The sequence below is a fragment of the Nansenia antarctica genome (assembly GCF_963989245.1).
Source record: "Nansenia antarctica genome assembly, chromosome: 1".
In the NCBI taxonomy this organism is placed as follows: domain Eukaryota; kingdom Metazoa; phylum Chordata; class Actinopteri; order Argentiniformes; family Microstomatidae; genus Nansenia; species Nansenia antarctica.
The window spans coordinates 54,186,202-54,213,265 of record NC_137674.1 but is presented as its reverse complement, the minus strand read 5'-3'; the positions used below and the strand labels follow the sequence as shown (position 1 = coordinate 54,213,265).

General features: G+C 44.5%; 1 protein-coding gene across 1 annotated transcript in view; it reads right to left on the bottom strand.

Annotated features, from left to right (window-relative positions):
* The window catches only part of syne2a (spectrin repeat containing, nuclear envelope 2a), a gene marked incomplete at both ends in the record, with an annotated part of 85,226 nt that extends 60,556 nt beyond the window's left edge, over positions 1-24,670 (bottom strand). Inside the window, 20 exons of the mRNA XM_080524118.1 lie at positions 4,719-4,781; positions 5,139-5,300; positions 5,537-5,659; positions 6,134-6,319; positions 9,473-9,610; positions 11,966-12,148; positions 12,340-12,480; positions 12,607-12,624; positions 13,002-13,145; positions 13,337-13,487; positions 13,660-13,970; positions 14,372-14,557; positions 15,314-15,458; positions 16,518-16,852; positions 16,969-19,027; positions 19,553-19,794; positions 19,964-20,119; positions 23,011-23,190; positions 23,688-24,166; positions 24,208-24,670. Coding sequence (XP_080380244.1) covers positions 4,719-4,781; positions 5,139-5,300; positions 5,537-5,659; positions 6,134-6,319; positions 9,473-9,610; positions 11,966-12,148; positions 12,340-12,480; positions 12,607-12,624; positions 13,002-13,145; positions 13,337-13,487; positions 13,660-13,970; positions 14,372-14,557; positions 15,314-15,458; positions 16,518-16,852; positions 16,969-19,027; positions 19,553-19,794; positions 19,964-20,119; positions 23,011-23,190; positions 23,688-24,166; positions 24,208-24,670 — 5,865 coding nt within the window. The remainder of the gene's footprint in view (positions 1-4,718; positions 4,782-5,138; positions 5,301-5,536; positions 5,660-6,133; positions 6,320-9,472; positions 9,611-11,965; positions 12,149-12,339; positions 12,481-12,606; positions 12,625-13,001; positions 13,146-13,336; positions 13,488-13,659; positions 13,971-14,371; positions 14,558-15,313; positions 15,459-16,517; positions 16,853-16,968; positions 19,028-19,552; positions 19,795-19,963; positions 20,120-23,010; positions 23,191-23,687; positions 24,167-24,207) is intronic.
* Positions 24,671-27,064: the final 2,394 nt, after the last annotated feature.

Below are 27,064 nucleotides of genomic sequence, written 5' to 3'. Positions count from 1 at the left end.
ACTGACCCCTGATAGATACTCTTCCTGCACATCTGTCAGACGACTGAGTTTCTTGGACAGCTGGGTATGAAGACGGACCCACCTCCCCTCCTCCTCATCCTCTGGCATGCTGATGATGCCATCAGTTCTGGAAACAGACAGAAACATTTTAAAAGAGTTGTGTGTGTGTGTGTATGTGTGTGTGTGTGCGTGCGTGCGTGCGTGCGTGCGTCTGTCTATGCCTGTCTGTGTGTCTGTGTGTATGTGTGTGTGTGTGTGTGTGTGTGTGTGTGTGTGTCTGTGCGTGCACACACACAAGTGTGTGTGAGTGTGTATGTGTGTGCACGTATGTGTGTGTGGCATGTATTTTACCTGCTTTGAGTCTTGGTATTGGTCTCCTGTCCCTGATGTGGTTCATTTCCTGTGCTGCCATGACTGGCTATGATGCTCATTAGATCTTCGCTCTTGGGAACTAGTTGTGTCTCCTGGGTTACTACTCCAGTCTTCAAAGGTACAGGTGCAGCCTCCATGGTTACCCAACTTGCTTCAAGTGTTGACATAAATGCCTTGGTTACTGGGCCAGTTGCCATGGTTACTGAACCTGTCCCCTTAGTCACTGAACTAGTTTCAGATACTGATTTGATCTCTTCAGTTACCAGTCCAGGTACTAGTCCAGTTTGCTTAGTTACTAAACTAATCTCAATGGCTGGTTTAACTACTGATTCAGGTTTCTTGGTTTCTGACATAGTATCCTTGGTTACGGGCCCTGACTGTACAGGTAATGACAGGCTTTTCAGAGGCCCTCTGCCTGGGTTTTCAGCTGCTTGCCAAGTCTCTTCTTTTAGTGAACCAGAACCTGTTTCATCTAATGTCTCTGAAGCTCCAAACTCCTGAAAGGAAAAGAAGATGATTAGAGTCCATCACTCCAAAAAAAGAAAGAAAAAAAAAAGAATGGAAAGGAAATACGAGACATGATAAAATCAAGAATTCCATTGAGTTTATGAGTACAGTATGGCACTTCTTTATGAAGTTTACACATTTAACTGCATTGTTCAGTAGTGTGGTGGTAGTTCAACTAAATTCAAATCCGAGTAGTATTTTCCAGTAGTTTTTTTCTCATGTAGTGGTGTAGTAAGCGACTGTGACAACTAACTACATTTTCCCTAAAGAAAACAAAGAAAATACTAATTGAAATTAAATTATTCATTTCAGCTTATTCCTGCCCTTGAACTTTTTCACAATTTTTTCTTACCACTTGGAATGTGGACTGTTCATCTTTCAGTAACTGACTGTTGTGTGTTGGATGTTTTTCAACAGTAGCTTTAATTTGAAAAATGATATTTCTCTCAAGGGTAGCTTTAGTGTAGTTCAGCTTCTTTCCTTGTTAAGTCATTGCTAATCTAAGAAATACTGAAATATATATTTTTAAATATTTTCAGAGTAGCTTCCCTAACACTGCATTTAGATATATACTGTAGATATCCAAATAAAGATATGGTCTCGAAATATAATTATTTTGATATATCATAAATGTCCTCATAGTAAAATAATATATATATATATATATATATATACATTTAATGTTAATGTTAATTCAATGTCAATATGTAATATAAAAACAAACAACTGAAGATGTACGCTGGCAACAAAGAAGTTATTGCTGGCAAAGGATTGTTGACCAAATACTAAACAAATACTAAACATTAGTGCATCATTTGGACATTTGATAAATCTGTCCCATTACTTTTGGGTATCCTGAAATAGGGGGATTATTCATAAACATATGAGTCCCCGGATGAGTGCCTCTAAAACTGAATTGTATTTTGAGAAAAACTGAATTGTATTTTGAGAACTGAATTGTATTTTGAGTAAAACTGAATTGTATTTTGAGAACTGAATTGTATTTTGAGAAAAAACGAATTGTTTTTAGAGAAACTGAATTTGAAAACTGAATTAAAATAATGAAAACTGAATTGAATACAATTCAATCTGTCAAATACAATTCAGTTTGTGCTCAGATTCAATTCAATCTGTCAAATACAATTCAGATCTGTCAAATACAATTCAATTTGTGCTCATATTCAATTCAATCTGTCAAATACAATTCAATTTCTGCTGCCACTAAAATAGCTCCATACCCATCCCCCCTCATCTCTGCCTCTTTTGTCGGATCTTTCAACCCCTTCGTTTACCTACGAGTCCCCCACGAGGTTACGTGAGTACTGAACCACGCACATGCTTTTATTTGAGGCTTGTGTAAACGAGTGAAGTGGCCATAACTGTTTCAAGGCCCCCCACTCACAAGCAACGTCAGCTGCAACGGTAACTCTGGTTAATGGACTGAGTTACAGTGTGCGTGTGTGTGTGAGTGTGGGCCCACCTTTTTATTTTACTGAACATTACATTGTACAATTGTGAATCCTTTGAGTTGACAACTGAGTTTATTGGAAACATTTACATTTATTTCCTGGAAAGGAATTGGAATAGGCTTTGAGCCTATATTTTGTTTATGTGATATTGTGATATTGTCTGTTGACATTGTATTGTGAATATTGTCTATTGACTGTATTGTTTGAATATTGTTTAACCTACTAATGTATAACATTATAATTGACTACCAACACTTTAAATGTAGCATTTGGTAAATAAATATATACCCTTTGGTATTTGCATTTAAAGCCACTGTGTTGTGTCATAAACAGGTAATAGGCAATTCACATGATATATTAAAACATAAATACATTAAAAGGATTAAAAAGGAAGTCCTATTTAAAATACTTCCACATAGTTAATGGAGGCACCGATCGTCATAATTTGAATAGTTTATTATTACAGGTAAGACCGCCACTTATTTAAAATAGAACTCAGGCCCCGCCCATATGGCAGGGGTTACACATAGTTAGTAATAATGTTGTAATTTCTGAATGGCGGAACCATCATGTACACAAATACCATCAAATAAAAGCTGACAATCTCTACTTCAGCAATTGTATATGCTTAAATGTCCCAGTATTGGGCACTGTATTTTAACATGTGCTATTTCTCATGTAAGGTATAGCAACACATATACGAGAGGGAGGAGTCAACATTATGTCTGAAGGGACATTGAACAGTTTCACATAATATGTGAGTGGTTTAGTGCTAAACTATGGTAAACTATAGTGACTGTTGAGGGAAATAAGGATATTACCACAGATAGAAGATCAACTAATACGGTCCGCTTACCTCGGTGACTGAAAGATTGTCCAGGGCAGTTGCAGCTGCTGGACATGCTTCTGCCATGTCCTGGTCCCATAATGTCTTGTCTGGGTCCTAACACACACACACACAGACACAAACACACGCGCACATACATACACACACACACACACACACACACACACACACACACACACACACACACACACACAAACACACGCAGAGTAAAGAGGCAAAAGAGGATATGGTGGTGATATTACTGGGTGTGTGGCAGAAGGTCTCTTAAGAGGCAATGGACACAGAGTAGCTGCTTTTGACAGCATCCAACATATTTCTTGGAAAAGTCTCACAGTAGAAGATGCCTATTTGGATCCATTGCAAAAGTGACTTTAGATCAGTGTCAGATTCATCTGAACAAGAACAATCTCATCTGCAGACTTGCAATTTCCACGTGGGAGTGATTGTGATGCAAAGTTTTGCTAACACACATTTGTTTCCTTATAGAGACATACAAAAAGTGTGCCGGAAAGGGAAACACCTTTCTTGCAGATGCCATTAATGCCAGAAGCCATTAATTGAGCACATAACATCCCAGCATGGTCTTAACAGAGACAATTACCTTTAATGATGGTTATTGTATGGCTGCATGCAATACATACATACACAATTCTATATGATAACAAATACTATACACCATTCGTTGACCACAGTCACAGTCACATAAATCAAATCAAATCAAATCAAATTTTATTTGTATAGCGCATTTCTTACAAGATGCAACTCAATGCGCTTCACACAATGAAAATGTTCAGTCAATCAGTCAATCAATCAATCAATACTGACAGAGCCGCGAGCAGGCAAAAGTAAAAAAACATGACATAAGGGAATTGTTGAGGTTGTGTTGTGGCTGAGTGATAACATTCCCAACATTATGCCACCAGGTGACATTCCTGGGAATGGCATGTGTATTTCCTACTATCTCTGACAAAAACTGTCAACAAAAACAGGACAGAGGGATTCCGTTCTCCTTGAAGATTTTATGGGAGCCTCCAAGACCAAGACAGCTCCACAAAAACTGAAGGTGTGGTAAGAATGGGCTATACAAAAAAGATGGATTGATCATTTGTTTGATTGATTGATTAAGCTCTTTACCTCTGGGAAACTGCTGGTTAGCGTATCAGAGGATGAGGAGTCAGTACTCCCTTCATCGTAGTCATCTTCATCTTCCTCAGAATAATATGGGTCAAATGTTTCCTGCTTCACAGTATGGGTTAGCAATTGGTTAGTAAATACAGTATAGCTCGGAAACATGTTAGAGCAGTGTTGGTTCTGGAGAGCTGAAAGGTGAACAGATTTCAGTTTCAGTCCAGCATCTGATTCATCTTATGGTGTTACTCTTTACTTACAGTAAAGCAGCTTTATCCAAATAGTTATTCCAAGATTATTTAGAAAACAAATGATGGATATTATATCTCATAAAAAGCCGGGACCAATTTTTCTGAAGTTAGTCTTTGGTTATCCAACCAAAGGTGAGTGTGTACCTGTTGGCTCGTCTTCCCCAACAGCTCTGTGGCAGCAGCCATGCCAGCAACCCTCTCCTTCACCTTGGCATAAGAGACAGAGAACGAGAGAGAGAGAGAGAGAGAGAGAGAGAGAGAGAGAGAGAGAGAGAGAGAGAGAGAGAGAGAGAGAGAGAGAGAGAGAGAGAAAGAGAAGGCACATGAAAATGAATGAAGTGCGGTAGTCTGACAATTATTGTCTAACTACAAATTTGTCAAATGTTATTGATACCCGCCAAAAACAGCTGATCAGCCTTTATTTTGCAGTTATATGGCAGCAGGTGCTAGATACGACACTCTGTTTGTACTTGTGGCAGACCTGGGTCGAGAAGTATACATTCTGATGAAATATTTGAAAACAAGTATGAAACAATTTGGAGGAGTTGGCGGGAGTGTTTGTACCTCCATGAGTTGCTCCAGCTCTCTGAGCGTGTATCTGAGCTGGCTGGCTCTGGGGAACGTTGTGAGAGTGTCCTCTCCCCCCCCAGGCAGACAAAGCTCTGCCTCACAGCTCTCTATCTCCTTCACTGTCCTCTGCATGGCTTGTATGTTGGCCAGGATCACCTAGAGTTGTGTGTGTGTGTGTGTGTGTGTGTGTGTGTGTGTGTGTGTGTGGCAGGGGGGGGGCAGCAGTCACTAATACTGAGACACACACACACACGCACACACACACACATAATGTTCCTCTCATACACACATATACACACATATACACACACAGACACACAGACACAGACACAGACACACACACACACACACACACACACACAGAGGTGCTGAGACACAAAGGCATGCCTCACCTGACGGTTGCGGAGGTACTCCTCCGCTGAGAGGTCTGATGCGTCCATAGACGACAGGATGGCTCTGATCTTAGTCACATTCTTCTCCATCGTCGCAACCTCTGCTTCGATAGCATCCACTTCCTAAAAATAAGGAAGAATACTGTGATTTTTCAGATGAGGGGCACCACAAACAAAGCATTGTTACACTTCATGACATGAGTTTCATAATATCCATGTAATCATTGCAAAAAGTGTAAATCACTGATGTCAAAATATGTCTTTGCATTTCCTCCACAACATATCAGTAATAGCCTGATATGTGTAGGTGGTTGCACCAGTGCAATTGAAAGCACTGAAACATACTACACTTCATGTAGTAACTCTTGCGCAGGGTGGCACGACAGCACCAACAAAGATGTTCATAGGCAATCTACGCACTAGAACCCATGCAATGAAATACATCTATGAAATATGCCCCTGACTATGCATTCCCATCTGTTTTGACAACACTGCAGCAAAACATTTCTTTGCCTGAAACTGTAGATCATGTTATTCTGATCAATGTAATAGCGATTCAATAGCGGATGCACATTGGAGAACGCCTGGCCATCTCACATCTGTAACATGCAGGAGTTGTTCCAGCGGTCCAGTGATGTTCTGCTGCATACTGGTGACTCTGAGGTCCATCTGGATGAGTCTCTTCGTTAGGGTAGTGGTGTCAAACACGGCAGACATCTCCCCAAGCACTGGTCCGAAGCCCTTGAAAGTGACCCGGATACGCTCTGAGTCCTCCAGGACCATCTACAGTACAGCCGTCACAAAGACAGACACTCAGACACCGTGTTTCAGTCATACACACCCTTAGAGAAGCGACTCCAGCTTGTTTGTAAGGGTTAGGTTAGAGTAACCTATGATTTGCATTTGATTTTTTAAAGGTAGTTAATGTGTGTGTGTGGCTTCCAGTGCATCATTGGTGCTGTGTTACACAGTGTTTCACGTTGTATTGTTACATCACATTACACAAGTGTAAAGCCCAATGCACACGGCGTGCGATTTTGTCGCACCACAAAATTCGATTCTCAACTCACACCATTGAAGTCTATGATAAAATCTCATCCCAATGCACACGGCGTGCGATTTAATCGCACCGCGAAAGAGAGACTGGAGCATACATTTTACACGCGTCTTTCGGTCATAGACAGCTAGCTTGCTGAGCATCAACTAATTTTCCATAACGTTAAAAGGAGGCGGTTGGTTGTGGGTCTACGAGATACTGCAGTCTCACAATGAAATGAGAGTTCAACTTGGTCAACAGTTGAGGCTGTAGTGTACAGGAGGACCGCTCCAGACAACTTACTTCAGGTTGAACAGACAGGAGTTTGACGTGGATCTGGGAGAGATTGGAGCCGTCGTCACCAAGATGCCAACTACATTGCGAGAGTATAAAATATGTGCTATAAGGAGGGTATTGTAGTGCCAAAAAACGAGAGTCGTAGGCGGAGCGGAGACATTTCGGAGCTAGCATCAAAACACTAGTCTATTACGGTACTGTACTAGTCTATTACGGTACTCTCCTTCGCACCCTGCACTGGCTCCCGATAGCAGCTCGCATCAGATTCAAGACCCTGGTGCTTGCATACCAGGCAGCTAAAGGGACAGCCCCTTCCTACCTGAAGGAAATGGTAACCCCCCAAACCCCTGCCCGCTCACTCCGTTCCTCCACCTCGGCTGGCCGACTGGCCCCACCTCCTCTACACAGCAGTCGGGCTGCCCGATCACGTCTCTTCACAACACTGGCTCCCCGCTGGTGGAATGAGCTCCCCACGGCTGTCAGAACGGCAGAGTCACTACCCATCTTCCGTCGTAGACTGAAGACCCATCTCTTCAGGTTACATCTTAACTGCTCCTCCTGAGACATCTTCTGACCCTCACCACTACGTCTCCTAAAGACACCCGCTTTCCCCTCTACTGTGTCCCTAAGAACTTCTACTGCCCACCTTGTACTGTTTCTCAGTTTCTCCAGTAATATAAAAAAAAAAAAAGTTTTAGTAGAAGGCGATAATAGGGAGAAGGTTTTTCCTTCTATCAGTGGCCCCGGGCCCGAGCTAGAGTACCGTACTCTTCCTGCAACGAATAGTGGACTGCTGATTCACATGCTTAGTATTCAAATGTATTGATTGTAAGTCGCTTTGGAATAAGGCGTCTGCTAAATGCCAAAAATGTAAAATGTAAAATAAACTGTTTAATAACAGCTTCCAATACAAACGGAACCAAATTAATTGTAACAGTTGTTTGTTTCTACCTGGCTGGCCCTGGCTCACAAACAAAGAGGTGGCTAGCTGGCTAGCTAACATTTCGGAGCTAGCATCAAAACACTAGTTTATTACGTTACTGTACTCTTATAAACTGTTTAATAACAGTTTCCAATACAAACGGAACCAAATTAATTGTAACAGTAGTTTGAAAAACATTAGTGTAACATACATAATACATGCATGCAATTTCAAAGTACAAATATAGTGTTGTCAGGGCTTGACATTAAGCTTTTTCAGTGAACGTATCTATAACTTTGCATACCTGCATATGAATATGTTGGTTTTGTTTTTGATGAAATATGTGCTTTAGGGAGGGTATTAAGTTATTTAACATGATGGCATATATTTTACATGTGAATAAAATATTACTAAAAAAGTATTATCATTGTTGTTATTTGTATTTTGTACTGTGCAGCCAAAAAGGCTATCGTAAATCTTTGAGCAAGTAACGTTATTTATACTTATATAATATATTATATATATTATATTCGTTTACTCAAAGATCTACGATAGCGTACGGGGTTGCCAGATCTACGATAGCGCACAGGGTTGCCAGATTTCTAATCTAGCACGACTGAATGACCAGCCAAATTGTACACACGTTGTATAGACACTGTCCACTGAAAACCGGACACCTGGCAACCCAAAGTTAATATTTACTCTACTGTACGTATGTGTATGTAATTTACCGGTAACCTGAATGGATGAAATGGATGACGAAAAGCTCATAACTTGTCAACCAGTCAACCTGACATCTTCAATTGTGGATGGAGCAATCATCTATTTTAACGGTTTGACAGTCAAGGGCAAGATATGAACATCACCATCAGCCAGCCACTACACCTATACAGCCCACAGCTGCCACTATACACATTACTAGCTATACGAATTACTGCATGCATGATTTATTTCCGTGTCATGCCACATAGCTACACGGCCCATCTCACATACTAGACGCCTATATTACATAATAATAACAATCGAGCATGTAGGCACGATTGCCCAGTTGTATCTTGTAGAAATTGTGGAAGCAAGGCAAGCAATATTGGTAGAGCCTATTGTAATCAGTCTGTAATCAGCCTGCCTGGTCGGACTACGTAACAATTGAGAATCGAATGTTGTAGTGCGATAATATCGCATTGCACGCCGTGTGCATTGCAATCGAATGTTGTCCTGCGACAAAATCGCACGCCGTGTGCATTGGCCTTTAGGCTTCGGTTCCTGACATTGCAGCACAAGACAATAAAGCAATATATATAGGCATAAGTCAAGTTAAAAAAGTGACAATAATACAAGACATAATGTGACAAATAAGAAAGGATACAATTAGTAGTACAAATAGTAAATAAAATAGATAGTTCAAGTACATGTCATGAGTACTGCACTCAGTGGCAGTGGGTGTGAGAGGTAGTATTGAGTAAAGTGACTGTGAGCTTAAGGTTTAGGTAGTCCATATACATGGGGTGTGCTTGGGGATGATAGTCAATTGTCTACAGTGGGCTTGTTTATGAGCCTGATCACCTGGGGGAAGTAGCTGTTGGTTAGGCTTTGGAGTTGTGGCCCTGAGTGTGTTGGTGTGCATGACTCTGGTGTGTTAGCATGACTCTTATCTGGGTGTGTGTAGACATAGCTGACTGACCTGCAGTGTGTTTGCATGACTCTGCAGACTTCTGGCTGTTGTGTAATTGCAGGGTGCATCCAGCCAGGAATGGGCCTCCTCTAACCAGCAGGTGGCGCTGTGGAACATGTCCTCATACTCCTGGAGGCAGGCAGGGATCTGAGGGAGGCAGGGAGTACAGTCACCATAGGGCCATAGAGTCACACTGAGTGAGAGGGCTATAGTCGTGATGCAGCCACTCACTCCACCCTTGCAAATTGTCTTGCTGACAACAAGTCCTGGATACAAATCAACTTCTTCAAACTAAACTGCAACAAATCACGCCCAAAGATTCTCCCACTCTACCAAAGACTCGGCGTCATCCTGGACTCCACCCTCTCATTTGAACATCATGTCAGTCACACGGCTAAAATCGCCTTCATCCAACTCAGGAATGTTGCCCGTCTCCGACCTTCCTTGTGCTTCAGTGATGCAGAGATCCTCATCCCTCTGTCTGTTACCTCCAGGCCGGACTACTGCAACAGTGTTGTATTTGGAGCTGCCAACAGAGTCCAACACAGTCTCCAACACATTCAGAACTCAGCTTCCCTCCTGCTCACTAGAACCGACTCCAGAGGACACATCACTCCAGTGCTCCAAAACCTCCACTGGCCCTCAGTACAAGGATTAGGATTCAGTTAAAGATTCTTCTCACCACCTACGAAGCCCTCAACAACATGGCACCCTCCTACCTCTGACCTCCTCCTCCAGCACACCCCTAATCACAGTCTCTGGTCAGCTGATGCCAACCTCCTTGTCCCCATCACCAGGACTAATACCAGACCTGAGTGGACCAGACCAGACTTTTCTGCTGCAGTCCCCACTCTCCCAAACCACATCAAAGCATGCTCTCCTCCTTCAAACAATCCCTCAAAACCCATCTTTTTAAAAACCTTTAACTATTTGTATTGTTGTTTACTGACTGTTTTACTTTTCATGTATCTATCTAATCTCTCTCCATGAAATGTAGTGTCTTTGAGTACTCAGAAAAGCACTATACAAAATAAATGCATTATTGTTATTGTTGTTACTATTATTATTACTATTATAGTGTAGTCTTGTTCACCTGGGGCCCGTTCCACTAAGCGAGATTATCTTCTAAGCCTCGATAAAGTTCTAATCGGCGATAATGTTAGCTTGCGTTCGGTGCCATCAATGTGGCTCAAATAATTCGCTGTTTGGTTGCTATGCAACATATCCTTCTGAGTCAGATATAATTAGCCTGGTCGCGAGCAGGCTAAAAGGCTGGCTAAAGTAATGCGTGCGTCAAAATTGTCTCACAGGCAGACACTATATCCCGAACGACAGTTCCATCAAGTGTCTTTTAGGAAATATTAGTTCCCACTTTTTACGAGATAGATAGTTTGATAATTTGAAAGTGTGATCGATCGATAGATAGATAGTTTGATTGTGTGATAGATAACCTGATATTTTGAAAGTGTGATAGATAGATAGATCGATAGATAAATAAATTAAAAAATGTAAAAAATAAATAAATAAAAAAATAGGTATGTCTATCAACTTGCATTGCTTTTGACACAGCGGTCTGGCTGGCGCAGTGGTTAAGGCAACCAGCTAGAGTTCCGAAGGTTGTGAGTTCGAGACTTGACTAAGTGATTATTTTTATTTTTTTACATTTAACCGAAGATTTCATGCAAAGGCTTCAAACACCATTGTAATCGTGTCAGTTCTTGTAAATTAGCCTGCACCATAATTTTATAGCCTACATACTTTTTTAGATGAGATTTTAGATTAGATTCAGACAACGAAATGCAGTAAAAAGTGTGTCCGAAGAGGGATTTGAACCACCATCTAAAAATTACGAATAAATACTATAGCAGCGGTCGATACCACTAGGCCATTGTGGCGATATGACGGTTTGTAGCCTGCTGCTGATATCACCACAGTAGTAATATTCATTTATTAAAATATGAACATATAACAATAACTGGGGCTAGTATGACCTACGCATTTAATCGGTCAGCAATTTCTTGCCAAACCATTTCCCTCGCCTTGTTAATTGCGGCAGTATTGCACTATTTTACATCGTATTTTTCCGTCTTCATAAAGATCAATAATTCGGAATGCTGCGCAAATGTAGAACCCCTGCAGAGTGGAGTATCTTCATTTCGACAGATCGACTCTTCGGGGCTCTTTATGTCTGCGTGCACGCGCCCATATCGAAGATTTGTAAGCCGGTGTTCTGTGAACACTCATGACACAAGCCTGATCCTCGTCCGAGGAATCACCTGAGGCTTGAATTCCAATCCCGAGTTGCCTGATCGCCTGATTTATTTCAATCGCCGATATACTAATCCACTTTAGTGGAACGGCCCCCTGGGGTCCCTAAAGTGAAGTTGCCCTTTGACCCAGATATAAGATCTACTGAACCTCCACAAATGGCAATGATTTCAGGCAGTGTCGTCTCAGTCTACTGTGGACCAAAGGATTGTGGGTAGTGTAGTGTGGGCTCACCCTGCTGAGGAAGGTGGTGCGTTGCTCGGCCTGCTGGGCCGTGTCCTGGTAGAGTTGCAGGGGCTGGGTCAGCTGGTCCATGAGGAGGTGGGCCTGCTGCGGCTGCTCCTCGGCCACCTCCTGCACCTCCCCCTCCAGGAGGGACAGACGGGTGTGCCAGGCGTCCAGCTCATCCCACACACGCTGGGAACACACACAGGACGGCCCATTGCCTTTATGCTTCATACACTATGCATGTGCTCACAAACAGTATGGAGTGAATTCACAAACTAACATTAAAAGGTTTCCACCCCAACACACATGCATTTGCTCACGCACATGCACACACACACACACACACACACACACACACACACACACACGCACACACACACCTTGAGTGTGTGTTCAGCCTCAGACACAGAGGGACTCTGCTGCTGAAGTAACGTCTGGACTCCTGTCAGTCCAGTGTGAACCTCCTCAATTGTACTGGTCAGCCTATGGAGTGGACCGCTCCACTCTAGGGCCTGCCCAACCTGGTGAAACACACACACACACACACACACACACACACACACACACAAACACACACACACACACACACACACACACACAAACACACAAACACACACACACACACACACACACACACACACACAAACCTTGACCGTGTGTTTAGCCTGGGAGACACAGACAGGGACTCTGACACAATAGGCTGCTAGTATTGTGTGATATATTGACAACATACGGTGATAACCCTCTCACTGAGACAGTGGGGAATTGCACACACAAGCTAGAGATGACATGAGACCCCCTGGCTTATGGGTAGTAGTGAGAATGATATCACAATACACAACATTATAACTTCGTATTGCTCTATGCACTGCATGTTTAGGATTTTATAGGTGCTTAAAACTACAAGGTGACACACTTTATAAGTAAAGTATTGCTGAATTTAAACTCACTTACTGAATCAATAGATTTACTGGGGAAAAAAACATTAACATCCAATTGAGCACAACCATGGTCAGCACTGAGTCTGCCGTTCCCATGTTACCTTGTCCTCCACTTCCTGCAGAGAGCGGATGACTTCCTGTAAATGGCAGTCAATCTCTGGGGGGATCTCGGTATACCTGGACCTAACACCCTCCATGATGCACTGCAACTTGGCCTTTTGGGAAGCCATGTTCACTTTGACCTCCTGTAGGGACCCAAGAGAAAAGGAAGGAGGTCAGAATGAGAAGGAAGGATAAAATGGAGGTTGAGAAGGTGAGGATGAGAGAGGAAGAATTACAGGGTGAGAGAACGAGAGAGAAAGAGAGTGGCAAGAGACATAAAAAGGGACATATCACATGAGTGAGCCGTTGTCTTAAACGTTATACTTATACTGACCTGTAGGGGGCAGTCCCTAGAAGGGGCCTCCAGAGTAGAGAGCAGGGTGACCAGGTGTTGCTCCACCTCTCTGATCTCCTCCTGGAAGTGTCTCCTCGGCTGCTCCTCTGCGTCCAATGCCGCCCGCACCAGCATGCTCTTCTGTCTCAGCCTGACCATGCAGCATCATAAAGTCACAATCTGTGCTTGTGTGTGTGTGTGTGTGTGTGTGTGTGTGTGTGTGTGTGTGTGTGTGTGTGTGTGTGTGTGCACGCGCGTGTGTGTGTGTGTGTGTGTGTGTGTGTGCATAAAACACAGTGTAACACAAAAAGACTCCCCCTTACCCCCTGTAACTGTCCTGCATCTTCCCGAGCCGTTGGCAGACCGGTATGGGGCCTGCTACATCCTGTGAGCTGGACAGACCCAGGAGGTGAGCAACCCGGTGCTCCAGGGAGGCCAGGGTCCTTTGCTCCTCATCTAGCCAGACCAGGTGCCTTTGGGTCTGGGCAGACAGCCCTTGCAGACCCCCCGGGGTGGAGCTCACCATGGAGGCCTCAGGCAGCTCAGCCTGCAGCCGATCCAGGACACCGCTGCATCTTTCCATCTGGAAATCCAAGATGGCGCCGTACAAGGCAGCCTCGGTTGGAGCGGATTGCTACAAAAATGATGTTGTGCTACAGAATATCGGTATATTTTATTTTTGACTCTGTTTAATGTTATTACTCTTGATGTTTAAATGTATATATTATCCTTGTTAAATTCTATTGTTGATGTTGAACAGCTGCTCAACATCAACAATAGAATCTCCATTGTATACTTAGACTTTGGGATGGCCAAAATAATACACAAATATGTACAAACTTTTGACCCACTAAAGTGTTATTTCAGGGTGGTATGTGCTATGAATACTCATTACATAATAAGAAATAATCTTATGACATTCATAATGCTTTCTACACATGTTACATTCCAACATGTGATCTGGTGTAAGCATGTTGACATTTCAAGACTGTGATGCAGCCTACTTCTAGACCGTCTCTCCATCCATTTACTCACGCTCATGGTGATGTCCCTCCATTCTGTGCATTTCTGCTCTGAGCGTGTTTGGAGGAGGCTGACGGCACTCTGCAGCACCGCCCAGCGCCTCCAGAGGGTGCCAACACAACACAACACAAGCAGCGGGCCTCCAACCCTCAGCGCCTCAATCCTCCCAGCAAGATGCTCGATCCCCTGCTTCAGTGCCTTCATACAGAGAAGTATATGCTATAGTGCTGTCAATCGATTACACTTTTTTTATCAAGTTAATCAATAATTAACAATAGTATTCTGAAATGAATGTGATTAATCATGATTAATCACAAGTTTAACATTTTATTTGTATTTACGTATTTTGGGGGGGAGATAAAACAAAAACATGTGTGGTGTTGGAATAAAGAAATGCATGACATTTGGTGAAAAATTATGTTTTTTTTGTGTCTTAGTTTTGATGATTTCTGAATAAGTCTCTTATTGTAGTCTCTTTCACTACAGGCTTCACTACAACGCTTCACTATAACAAGCGGCAGTCATCAGCAGAGTCATCAACAGAGTCATCTCCAAGCACTCGAGTTTGACAAAATGTGTCTTGCTTATGATAGTTTTTTTTCTTCAAACCGATCGGTTTTGTTTTCATTCTCAAATTGATGTCACAGGTACATGTCTCTCCTTTATTAATTGAACATTTTCAAAGTGCTGATGTTACTTTCAATAAACATTATGAAGGTGTACAGTGTATACGGCATCGTTGTACGTTGTAGAGGTGTAAGTGATGAAAATTCAACCAAGACTATCAGGGGGCAATGTGAAGCTATTACCATATTGCTTATACTTAGTATACACAGTATAATATATTCAACCCTGAAAACGATCTGAATAAGATTTCAAATCTTATATGGAACCAATCCATTTCAGAATAAAAGAATAATAAAATAGAATAAGTCAGGGCTAAGTATTACACACCTTTGCTCTGTCCTGTTGGTCAGTACACATGGTGAGTGAGGTCACTTCCTGTGCAGAGCAGTCTGAGAGCATGGATTCCGTTTGTTTCAGGACCTGGCGTATCTCCTCATGACTCTTCCTATCAAGGACTTGACTGTCTGAACATCTATCATGAGACAAATATAGAACAGAACAAAAACAAACCTCACATTTTTGGGGGGAAGTTCCAAATAAATGTTTTTATATGGCTATTCTATTCTCGGTCAGTTCCGTGTAAAAGGACCCATGAGGATCAATATGTGAAATTCATCAGAGCAAATCAAATTGTGTGTCAAATTAGTCTCGATAATAAAGTCTGAGTCCTAAATACATTTCTCAACAATATTCCATCATGAAAATAGTTGTTTTGGAAAAACCCATGTCAACTAATATCAACACTTATATTTAGTTGTAGGAAATTATTTGGTTTCTGTAAGTTTAAGATCAGTCTCCAGGTCATTCTGTTACCAAAAACCCACAAGACGTGTAAGATATTTTAAAATGTCTCTGCCTCAGGGGAGCGAGGATAATGAAAGTATGAAGGATAGGTAGACATATCAAATACTTTTAATATTTATACAGATTTTGATGTAGTTTTCAAATTAATAAGTTATTAATACTGGTCATTATGTTACCAAATCGGTAACAGAAATTAAATTAAATCAAAGCCCACTGCTGCGATGACAACATTTTAAACATAACCGACTGTATTGCTACCTGCAGTCCTTTACTGCAGGTACATAATTAACACTACTGAGAAATTATAAAAATGTTAACCCAAAGTCAATCTCCTCCGATTAGCATTTTGACAAAGTAACAGTGGAGCTCAATGACTTGACTATTACTTTGACATGATTTGAACAGGATATTCCAAAGATGTTTGTGGTTGAAAATGCTATCTTTAAGCAATTGGTGACATTGGCTATATAAACAGCACCAAACTGTAGATTAAATCTATTTTAGGCTTATCCATAGGCTCCTTTCAAGGTAAGGAACCAAATATGTGATTTTGTAATTTGTGTGATCACTTCAATGTTAAATCATGGATTGTAGTGTAAAGATTATGTATGTTTACAGGTTACGAAGTGGGACTAGATGCACAGTTTGTATGTTTTAATGAAGAAAAATATGTAGATGTCATATGCCATATATGTATGTATCTACGTTAGGTGAGTGAGGTCCCTACCTTTGCAGGGCCTCCAGTCTGAGCTGAGCCTGGGCCTCAAGTGTGGCCCTCGCCACCAGCAAATGGCTCAGGACCTGGATGTGGAGTTGCTCTGTCTGCTGGAAGGAGAGCGAGGCCTGTTGCGGCACTAGTTGGAGGAGATGGGTGATGTGGGCCTGCATGCCCTCTTCCAGGGAAGCTAAGGCCTGTTTGGTGTGCTGCTGCTCCTCGGCGCAGTCAAAAAAAACACCCAAGGGTGACAGTAATGTAGCCTCTGCGTTGTGAATGAAGGCTAACGCTCCTTGGACAGCACAGTGGTAGTCCTTCAGGGCGTCCCGAGCCTGGGATAAACTCTCCTGCAGGACATATCATGGATAATTCAGTGTTACTTTAATTAACCACAACAGAGAGAACAAAATTAGTAAGTAAATATTTTCGCCTACATTTGGTGGAACACGGTCACTGAACTTACCATGTGTGTGTGGCACTCTTTCATGGCAGCATTCCTCATGGTGTACAGTTCTCCGAACATCTCCATCCCCTCCCTCTGTCCCAAAGCCTTCAACACACGCATCCCAGACTCCAAGTTCCTCCAAATCACCCAGCACCTCTGCAGTTTGATGTCTATGGCTTTTTCATCTGGCCCCACAGGATTGGCTTGCATCAGTTCCTGCCTGTTTCGCTGGAAAAGGTCCATCATGGCAGGGAGCTCAGTGAGGAAATGGACACCCTCAAGAAGCTTTCCCTCTAGGCTTTTGATATAATTGGTTATCTCAATCTCCCAGAAGGCTATGTTCTCTACAGTCCGGTGGGTCTTCTGCCTCTCCGATGTCAGTTGGGACGGGTACAGGTCTTGGGAGATGGCTTCAAGTTGGTCTGCAGTCTCTTGGCACTGGAGTTTGACCTGAGGAAGTTCCACCAAGCATGCCTGGCATAGCATGAACCTCTCCTCCACACTAACCTTCTTATCTTTGGAGCGTTTGACTTGTTCCATTGTCACCTCTCTGGAGTCCTCCATCCGCTGTCTGTAGCTCAAGTACTTTTCATGCTTTAGAGCTTGGAGGTTAAGAGTTTTGGTCTTCTCCTGCAGTTCGCCGATGGTGCACAAGAGGGCACTCCGCTGGGCCTCCTGGCAGTGCTGGAGGACCTGTATCTGACACTGGTGCTCCAGGAGCATGTGCTTTAAAGGCTCTGTGGCAGAGAGGGAGTCCCTCGTCACTGGGAACCTCTGCCTCTCCAGATCAGCCATTATCTGCTGCAAACTCTTCTGGACGGTAGCCAGTTCTTCAGCTGAAGAGGTCTGGGCGTGAAGCAACTCCCCGAGCTCCCAGCAGGCTGCGTTCTCTCTGGCCACCACTCCATCCAACTCTGTCTTGAGGCCCATGAGCCTGTTGATCAGGTAGAGGCAGTCTTCTGGACTCAAGCCTGAAGCAAACTCCTCGCTCTTCTCCAGAAGGGCATCTGCAAAAGCCACCTTTTTTTCAGCTTCCTTCGAAGCTACTGTGTGCCATTGCAACCTTCTTTGTAGTTCTGGGATGCTGGCATTTGACACATGTTCTACATCTCCGTACAATTCTCTCTCAAGGTGGGCTGCTTCCACCCAGATGTTCATGTTAGTGATCTGGTTTTGTATCTTCTCTCTGCCTTGGAACACATTCACCATTTCCTCCAGAGTACAAGCAGAGCTGTTGGCAACTGTTTCGTAGAGGTCCTCCACAGTCTTCAGTGAGGACAGCACTTTGTCAGTTTCCTCCTTGTCTAGGTCAGCGATCAGGGCTTTCATTTCTTCCATCTCTGAGTGCACCCTAGTCCGTCTGGCTAGAATATCTGATTGCAGTTTCCTTATGCCAGTGATTTGGATACGGATCTCTTCAGGGAAAAGGGCTACCTTTTTTTGTGCGGTGATGTAACTCTTTGCCTGCTTGACCCAGATGATAAATTCCTGCATCCGCTTGGTGATTTTAGCCATGGATGGGTTACCAAAGGTAGGAGACAGAGTAGAGAGTTGAATATGAGTAAGGTCAAGCAAAGTCTTCAAGCCCTGCATTGTACTGGCCATGTCCCCCTTCTCCTTCTGCCCCAGAGAACATTGTGCAAGAGCCCTCTGTTGCCCCTGAAGGTTTTGGTATTGCTGGTTGAAGGCCTGTAAGTCACTGGTCATAAAGATCAACTCGAAGATGCTGTGGCTTGTACGCTGTGATTGAGAGGACATTAAGAGAGTGGTGGACTTCTGGAGATCTTCTAGCTTGCCTTGCAGCTGCTCAGCCTCATGCAGAACCATAGAGGACTGAGAGGAAGTGATTGAGGCATGCTTCAGGGCTCTCTTGATGGCCCCCTCTAAAAGCCTCCACTTCTCCTGCAGACTCCCCATCTGGGCTAGGAGAGCCCCCAACCTCTCAGCTTCACTCAGGTGGGCTGACACCTGGCTGCCCACCTGGAGGAGCTCTCCCATCATGCCTTTCTGCTGCTCCATGTTAAGCAGGAGGGTGTGTAGTTTTTCTGTTTGAAGGGCACTGCTTTCTAAGACATCCCTGTGACATCACCAAGGACAGACAGGGAGTGAATATTAGAGCATATCTCAGGAAAATAAAAGCACTATCACAGAAATGGTGTATCATCTTAAATCATCAGTTCAGTCAGGACAGTACGTCGGTATTGTTTGTTTAATGAAATGGTAGTACATTAGGTTTGGATGGCTCTGCTCTGTATAACTCCGCGCCTGAAGTTGAACAACATGAAATACAATAATATAAGGCAGAGAGCCCATAACTACTCAAACCCCCCCAGGTAGGTTAAATACAGAGCAGCCGAGCAGGTGGAGGCTAAGGCGGTGGGTGGGACGACTCATAGCCTTGGGTATAACTCATAGCCTTGTCCTATGAACATATGATGTGTTTTCCATATGTGAGATCAGCTGTCCGTCACGACTTAAAGTGTCCTGCCTGAACTTAAGTAAACTTAATTTACTGATGATACCGTGATGCAAACATGATAAACAATTTTAATGAAATTCATAGCGCTGACTGTAGTAATACATTAAGTTGTTGTTGGCTCACAGGCTTAGTTCCTCCATCTCAGCTGTCAGTCCCTCCAGGGTGGTACTTATTGCCTGCAGCTGCCGATGGTACTGGGTGACCAGGTTGTGTTGAGCCTCTTTGACCTGCACTGTGGCAGAGGCATCCAGTAAGGAAGCACTCCATCGACCCTCCATGCTCCTCATGGCCTCTGGGTCCCAGTCCGCTGTGGCACCCTCTGTGTTCATTGCAGCCACCTGTTCCAGCACACATCGTCTGCAATCCTGCAACAAAAGACCACGAACAAAGACCAACTCAAGACAAAGAATCCAATGGGTTATCAATTACGGAATTTCATTGTAACTTTATTAATAATGACAACAATCCACATAGAGAATGATTGGTGATTTGTCTCATGAATAATACATATAGTGACAACGGTAGGAGGTCCACCTCAGCCTCCTCCAGTTGCTGGGCCATGGAAGCAGGATTGAGCTGGGCCGGCTGGTACCGGCATCCCAGGACCCTGAGCACAGTCCTCCCTAGCCGGGTGCATGGTTCTCTAGACGAGGGCTCCAGGAAACAAGTTGTCTCCACGCGCAGGTCTCGCTTTTCAAATTAACAAAAAAAAAAAGATAAGAGTACATCACAAATGGTGGGTTAACACAAGAGGCTCTGTGCCCTCTGTTTTTTGGCACTCAGCGGCTATATGTGTTCCAACAGGTGGATCGTGGAGGGCATGGTTCTGCTTTCCTGATCTTCATGTGATTTTCACGAATTAGATTATTCACATAATTACACAATTGTTCTCAATTCAATCATCTGAATCGGAATCATCTGAAGTGGATAATACAAGTGTTGTCTTAGTTTCCATAGTTTCAAGTTGAATCAAATTAACTGTGTAGTCTGTTTCGGGCTGACCTATTAATGGAATAGAGTTGTAAATACAGTATATACAATCAAGCAATATTTTGATTTTGTTGCACACAATATTGTGCCCGCTTCCTCCCAATGTGTTATGCACCTTGATGCACATAAATACAAACACACAGGAGCAGACGGGCCATGTCACACCAAAAACGTTTTGGCAGTGGCGATGGCAATGGCTATGAAATAGTTATAAAATGATTCCCGAACACTAACTTGTAGAAAACAATAATTGAGAAAAAGTTATGGAAGGAGGGGGGATGTGGCTTTCACAGCGGCAAATATATTTCAATTATAAAAGTCATGCATTTGAGAACACACACAAGTCCTTATAGGGTTAAAGCATTGTGCAGAAGGACACACATTGTCCAAACATAAAGCACACAGTTTACCTACACTTTTTCTTCAAGTTTTAGCAATTTACAAGATCGCAAAAATGACATTCAAGAAACTAACCAACACAACTTGAGCCAAGACCGGAGAATACACTGCTAGCAAATAAAAACAATGAATCATTTATAGTCTGTATATTGGGCCTGTGTAACATCTTGACCACTGATCCTGAAGCAGATGTGCCAGCCACTGCAAGGTCCCATGAATACACAGGAAATTCCATCAGCTCATCATGGCTCCTTCCTGTGCAGCCTTCTGCTTTGGGCATCTTGGGAATACAGTACCATCAAGCTAATGCCACATGAATGTTTGGTAGTCTTATCTGATCACAGATCCAAGCAGTTTACTAGACTGCTAGTTACATACAGTGCCTATAGAAAGTCATCACACCCCTTAACTTTTTCCACATTAAAACAAAATGTTTGTTGTGTTATATAGACTCTTGTCTTATAGACTTTTGTATTGATTAAATACAAAACAATTGTCATCAATCCACACACAATACCCCATAATGATAGTGAAAATAAGTTTTTTGAAATGTCTGCAGATTTATTAAAATTGAAACACAGAAATACCCCAAGTATTCATACCCTTTGTAATGACACTTAAAATTAGCGAAAATGCAAAAATGTCATCAACAGATCATCCACTAAGTTGAATTGACTCCATCTTAATGCAAGATAGGTTAATAGTTCATGTAATTTTGGAATCAATATCTTTGTTTTTATAGGGTCTCTGATTTACATATAAATCAACTACACACTGTGTGGATCAGGTTGTCATTACAAATTGAGCAAATGGAGAGGAACAAAACTGCTCAGGAATGCGACCCTGAGGCCTGGGGAGACTTACAAAAATCTACAGAGTTGAATGGTGGAGAGGAAAGCACAGTTGATGGGACAACATAATTCCAGTCACTGTACAACATTGGTCGATAACCAAGTGGCCAAAAATAATCCTGAGCCCCAAGAGCCCCGCTATTTTTACGCTATATTTCTTTTTTATGCTCGCTATTTTTACATAAGAAAAATAAACAGCTTACCTCTATCAATTATTTTCATCCATATACCAAATGAATGACAAGATTCTATTCTATGAGACGCCATCGTTTTTTCTGCTCTCCGGCAAACACAGGTGACATCAAAAGCAAGTTTGTACACACACAAAATCGGAGGACACAACACACTTGGTAACACCCGAATTTCCATATTATTGGACCTCCGAGATCATTTTTGCTGCCTAATCTCGATTCTATTGGCTCTGACACTTCAAATGAGTGGTCAATCATCAAATTTGACCAATGGATTCCAAAGATATCGCCCAGCGTAAACAGCGTATAACGAAACAGTGTGAAATGCGCCCCCCAAAATACACGTGCGCAGACAGTCAATGTGGAAGGACAAAGTTGTCGCCAGTGACTTTTTTTGCAAAGAAAATGCTAAAAGATGGCAAATAGAAGACATTTGAAGATGGAACAGATTCTAGAGATACTGTATCAAGACGGTGGAGCAGAAATTGTTCCATTTGACTCCAGTTCTGAAGATGTTGTCCAAGGACAATATTACGACACATAAGAACAAAGGCATTTGACGGTATGTAGCCTACTTGCTGTATGTACATGTCATTGCTACAGCGCGATTTGCAAAATAGTCATTATTACCATTATAAATAATCTTATTATTATCACTATTGGAACTACTGGTTAGATGCTAAACTGCATTTCGTTGTCTGGTACTTGTATTCTGCAATGACAATAAAGTTGGCTGTATTTATTTTGCATGTTACATGTTCTCAACTTGGCCAGTGAATAAATATTTCTTTTTGGTTCAAAAGAGATGGTGATGATGATAAATTGTTTTTTAATTATCATTATCACCATCACTTAGCATGAGACTGCCATATACCATATATATCTGGCATATATCATACCTCCGTTTTATATGTATTTATCATCATATTTTTCACATTAATTTAACAGCGAGTCAACTCGTATTATGATTACCATCACCAAGTTCGCTCGCCAACTAAAGCACTTGATTACCGTTGATATTGTAGTGTGATTGCCTAGGGAAGCTCACCCTAATTAGTAATTGGCTGCACCTGTAGCCTTGCCTGTGAACAGGCAACGAGAACGGGTGCGCTGCGGCCTGGGTGTCTCACACCCACGTTACAGGACTCACACTCATCCTGGGGGGTGGCGTGTTCGTGTACCAGTTAGGGGCACCGGCACAGAAGAGCCAGCTATACAGGGGGGGTTTAGGGGTTTTCAAGTTAGTTAGGGACGTGGGCTGATCAGGAGTGTGGCCCAGCTGCTCCCGTGTGACGAGTGTTTGGCCAGCCGCCGCACTCTCAACGTGTTCCTGCGCCGCCGAGGGTCTTCCCCTAGACAAAGACTCACACACTACAGCGAGTCACTTCGGACGGGTGCATTCAACTGCTCCGACCCCAGGGGGGAGTCTTGGAAAACTGGCAAGTTATGTGCCATTTTAATCTGTTTATACATGTTTGTTGTCTTTGTCTAGGCCTATGAATTGTCAATAATATAAATAAGTGTTATAATAGTATTGTAGCGTTGTCACATACCAGACGGAGGGTTCTTGATTACCAACTTTATTCTCAGTTCACAAGGTATATCTCCAACAATCAATCATAACAAACCCAGCACTCAACACTCTGGTCTAACTCTCCCACTCTCTCTCTCAAGTCCCTCCTCTTCCGCTCCCAGCCCCAGAACCCTTCCTCCCCCGGATGAACGTCATCCAACAACAACAACTCTTAAAGCAACAGTAATGTTAAACACTACCTCCCCCCCACAAAGTCACTCGCCCCGAGTGACTACTCAAAGTCTCTCAGGTACCTTGGGGGTCTTACTCTCCTCCGGGACCGCCTGGGCGCGGGGGGGTGGGCGACAGTTCATCGGGGGGGAAATCGGGTGGGGAGGGGCGGGGGGACGGCACTCCAGCGGGGGGGGGGATTTGGCGGGGCGGGGAGGGGAGGTGATAGTCCATTGGGGGGGGTTGGGCGAGGCGGGGTGGGGTCTGGTGGTCAACCCGGTTACCGCTCCGTTCACCCCCTTCTCCTGGGGGGGGGGGCCCGTGCCACGGTAGGGGGCCAGTCTATCTCGATGCAGGGCGACTCTCCTACCTCTTGGCGGCAGCTGGACCCTGTACACGACTTCGCTCAGTCTCTCGAGGACCCTGCAGGGCCCCATCCACTTGCTGTCCAGTTTGGGGCACCTGCCTTTCTTTCTCTGGGGATTGTAAACCCAGACCAGCTCCCCGGCCGTGAAATGCTGCCCTTTGGTGTGCACGTCGTAGTTCCTCTTCTGTCTCGCCCCTGCACTCCGTAGTTGATTTCTGGCGAACTCGTGGGCGCACTCCAGTCGATCCTGCAGCTTTCGGGCATATTCCAGCCCCGGGGGGTCCGCCTCATCTCAGCCGGGGTCCTAATCTCCCTGCCCAGCATGAGAAGTGCGGGGGAGCAGGAGATGGAATCTTGCGTCGCAGACCGGTACGCCATCAACACCAGGGGGACATGCGCGTCCCAGTCTTGCTGGTGTTTAGCCGTCACTATGGCCAGTTGCTGTCCCAGCGTGCGGTTAAATCTTTCGACTAGTCCGTCGCTTTGTGGTTGGAGGGGTGTGGTGCGGGTCTTGTGGGAGCCAAGCTTTTCGCACATGGCTGCAAACACGCGAGATTCAAAGTTCCTGCCTTGGTCGGTGTGAATGACCTCAGGGACCCCCAGTCTGTTGAACATCCCCTCCACCAGTGCATCCACTATCGTCTCTGCTTCTTGGTCCGGCAGGCAGTACGCCTCCGGCCACTTTGTGAAATAATCCATGGCAGTGAGTAGAGATGCTCCGATCTGATCGGCGCCGATCGATATCGGCCGATATGGCCTTGATCGGTTTTGATCGGAGTTCTCAAAACGGCCGATCAAACACGGCCGATCAGTTTACATAGAGAAATGGCGTCGCCAGTCTATTGGCGTCGCAATATTACACAGTGTCGGAAAGAGACAACAAATATGCAGTTTGTAATGTCTGCTCAAAAGAAATTCCTCGCGGAGGAACGCACGCAAGGTCTTTCAATACCACGAATATCATACGGCATTTGCTGCGTTCGTCGATTTGCTCAGAGAGCGCCGAAGCGCACACTGGGCTCGACGTCATAAAGGGACCGAGTGCTTTGATTGGACGAGAGGCGCTCCTCCTAAATATGACCTGAAACTGACTGACTTGAAACAGTATTTTATATTTGTCTATAGCCTGTTTATGTTGCAGTTTAGTTTGGGTATGTTTATTGTTCCTCAGGAAAGCTACAGTATAAGCTCCAAGTTCTCTAAGAGCCCCTAGTTCCTCTCATTCGAGTGGAATGTTGCACATTTGATGTGACAGTGTACATTTTATTTATTATGATTTTTATTTTCACATTTTATTTGTTTTTCCTGAAGTAAGCTACAGGTGGTTGTGAATTCAATAAAACAGATGGTTGTCAATTCATGATACTTTCTCATCTCCTAATTTCATTTGAATACTTAATATACAATGTCAATGGTGTTAAGAATAATTAAAAACATAAATAATGCTACACAATAAATAGAATGCTTCAATTGCCATTTTCGACTCGGTGATCGGTGATATCGGATCGTCAGATCACTGATTCCAGTGATCGGTGATCCGTGATCGGCACCAAAAACCCTGATCGGAGCATCTCTAGCAGTGAGGACGTAGCGGTTACCTTTGTCTGAGCGAGGAAACGGCCCTAGCACGTCAATCCCCACTCTCTCCATGGGACAGCCTGTGGGAAACTGCTGGAGTTGGGCGTGAGATGTGCCCGTGGGGCCTTTACGTGCTGTGCAGCTGTCACAGCGGCGGCAGTAGTCCCCCACGTCCCGCCCATGTTGGCCCCAGTAGAACCCCTGACGAAGGCGGCGGAGCGTTTTGCTGACCCCGAAATGACCAGATCCAGGGGCTCCGTGGACTGATTGTAGCACCGTTTCCCGCAGGGTCCTAGGTACGACCACCTGCTACAGCGTCTCTCCTGTGGCCGCGTCTTTCCACCCCCTCTGCAGTACCCCGTCACACAGGCGCAGGTTAGTAAACATACTCCACAGCCCCTTTGTAGCCCTTGAACACAGGCCGATTTCTTCCAACCGGGGTTGGTGTTGCGCCGCTACCCACGTGAGCACGGGCCCGATGTCAGCATCCTCTTCCTGTTTGCGTCTCCACTCTCCAGAGTCGATAGCTGTTAGGGCCGCTGCGGCGCATCTCACCCCTTGTCGCAGCTGCTCCTCCTCCCGCACCTCTCTTCTTTCACAGTAGCTACAGCCGTCAGCGGCGCAGGGCCGGCGGGAAAGCGCGTCCGCGTTTCCATGCTGTCTACCCGCACGGTGGATCACGTTGAAGTCGTACGCCTGTAGTTCCTCGATCCAGCGTGCCAGCTGGCCCTCTGGCTCTCTGAAGGTCATGAGCCACTGCAAGGCGGAGTGGTCACTCCTGACTGTGAAGTGGAGGCCCCCGAGGTAGTACTTGAAGTGTTGGACAGCCCTGGTGACGCAGTAGCGGCGTTCGTGTTTATTGAGTGATCCGCTGTAGTACACCACCACCTTCTTCCCCTCCGAGATCACCTGTGACAGCACCGCCCCCACGCCGACATTGCTGGCGTCCGTGTCGAGTATGAAGGGCAGGGTGGGGTCGGGGGGGGTGAGGATGGGGGCCTCCAAGAGGGCCTTCTTCAACGAGGTGAATGCTCTCTGGCACTCGTCTGTCCAGATGAACTTCTCCCTGGGCCATTGTAGCCGGAACAGGGACGCGGCTATGGTGGAGAAGCCCCTCACAAATCTCCTGTAGTAGGAGGCTAGTCCTGTGAAACTTTTCACTTCGGAACTGGAGCTGGGGGTGGGCCAGTCTTCCACCGCTTGCGCCTTCTCCTGCGTGGTGCTGATACCGCCAGACCCCAGCTTGTGCCCCAGACATTTGACCTCCCGTCTCATGAAGTGGCATTTCTGGGGGTTTAGCTTCAGACCCGCTGCAGCCACCCTCTCCAGCACGCGTCTGAGCGCCCTGAGGGCCGTCTCGAATGATTCTCCATGGGCCAGGATGTCGTCCAGATATACGACGAACTCCTGGCGGGGGATCCCAGCGAGCACGTTGTCCATTAGTCTCTCGAATGTGGCGGGTGCATTGCAGAGGCCGAAGGGAAGAACTTTGAACTGCCACAGTCTCCCGTGTGT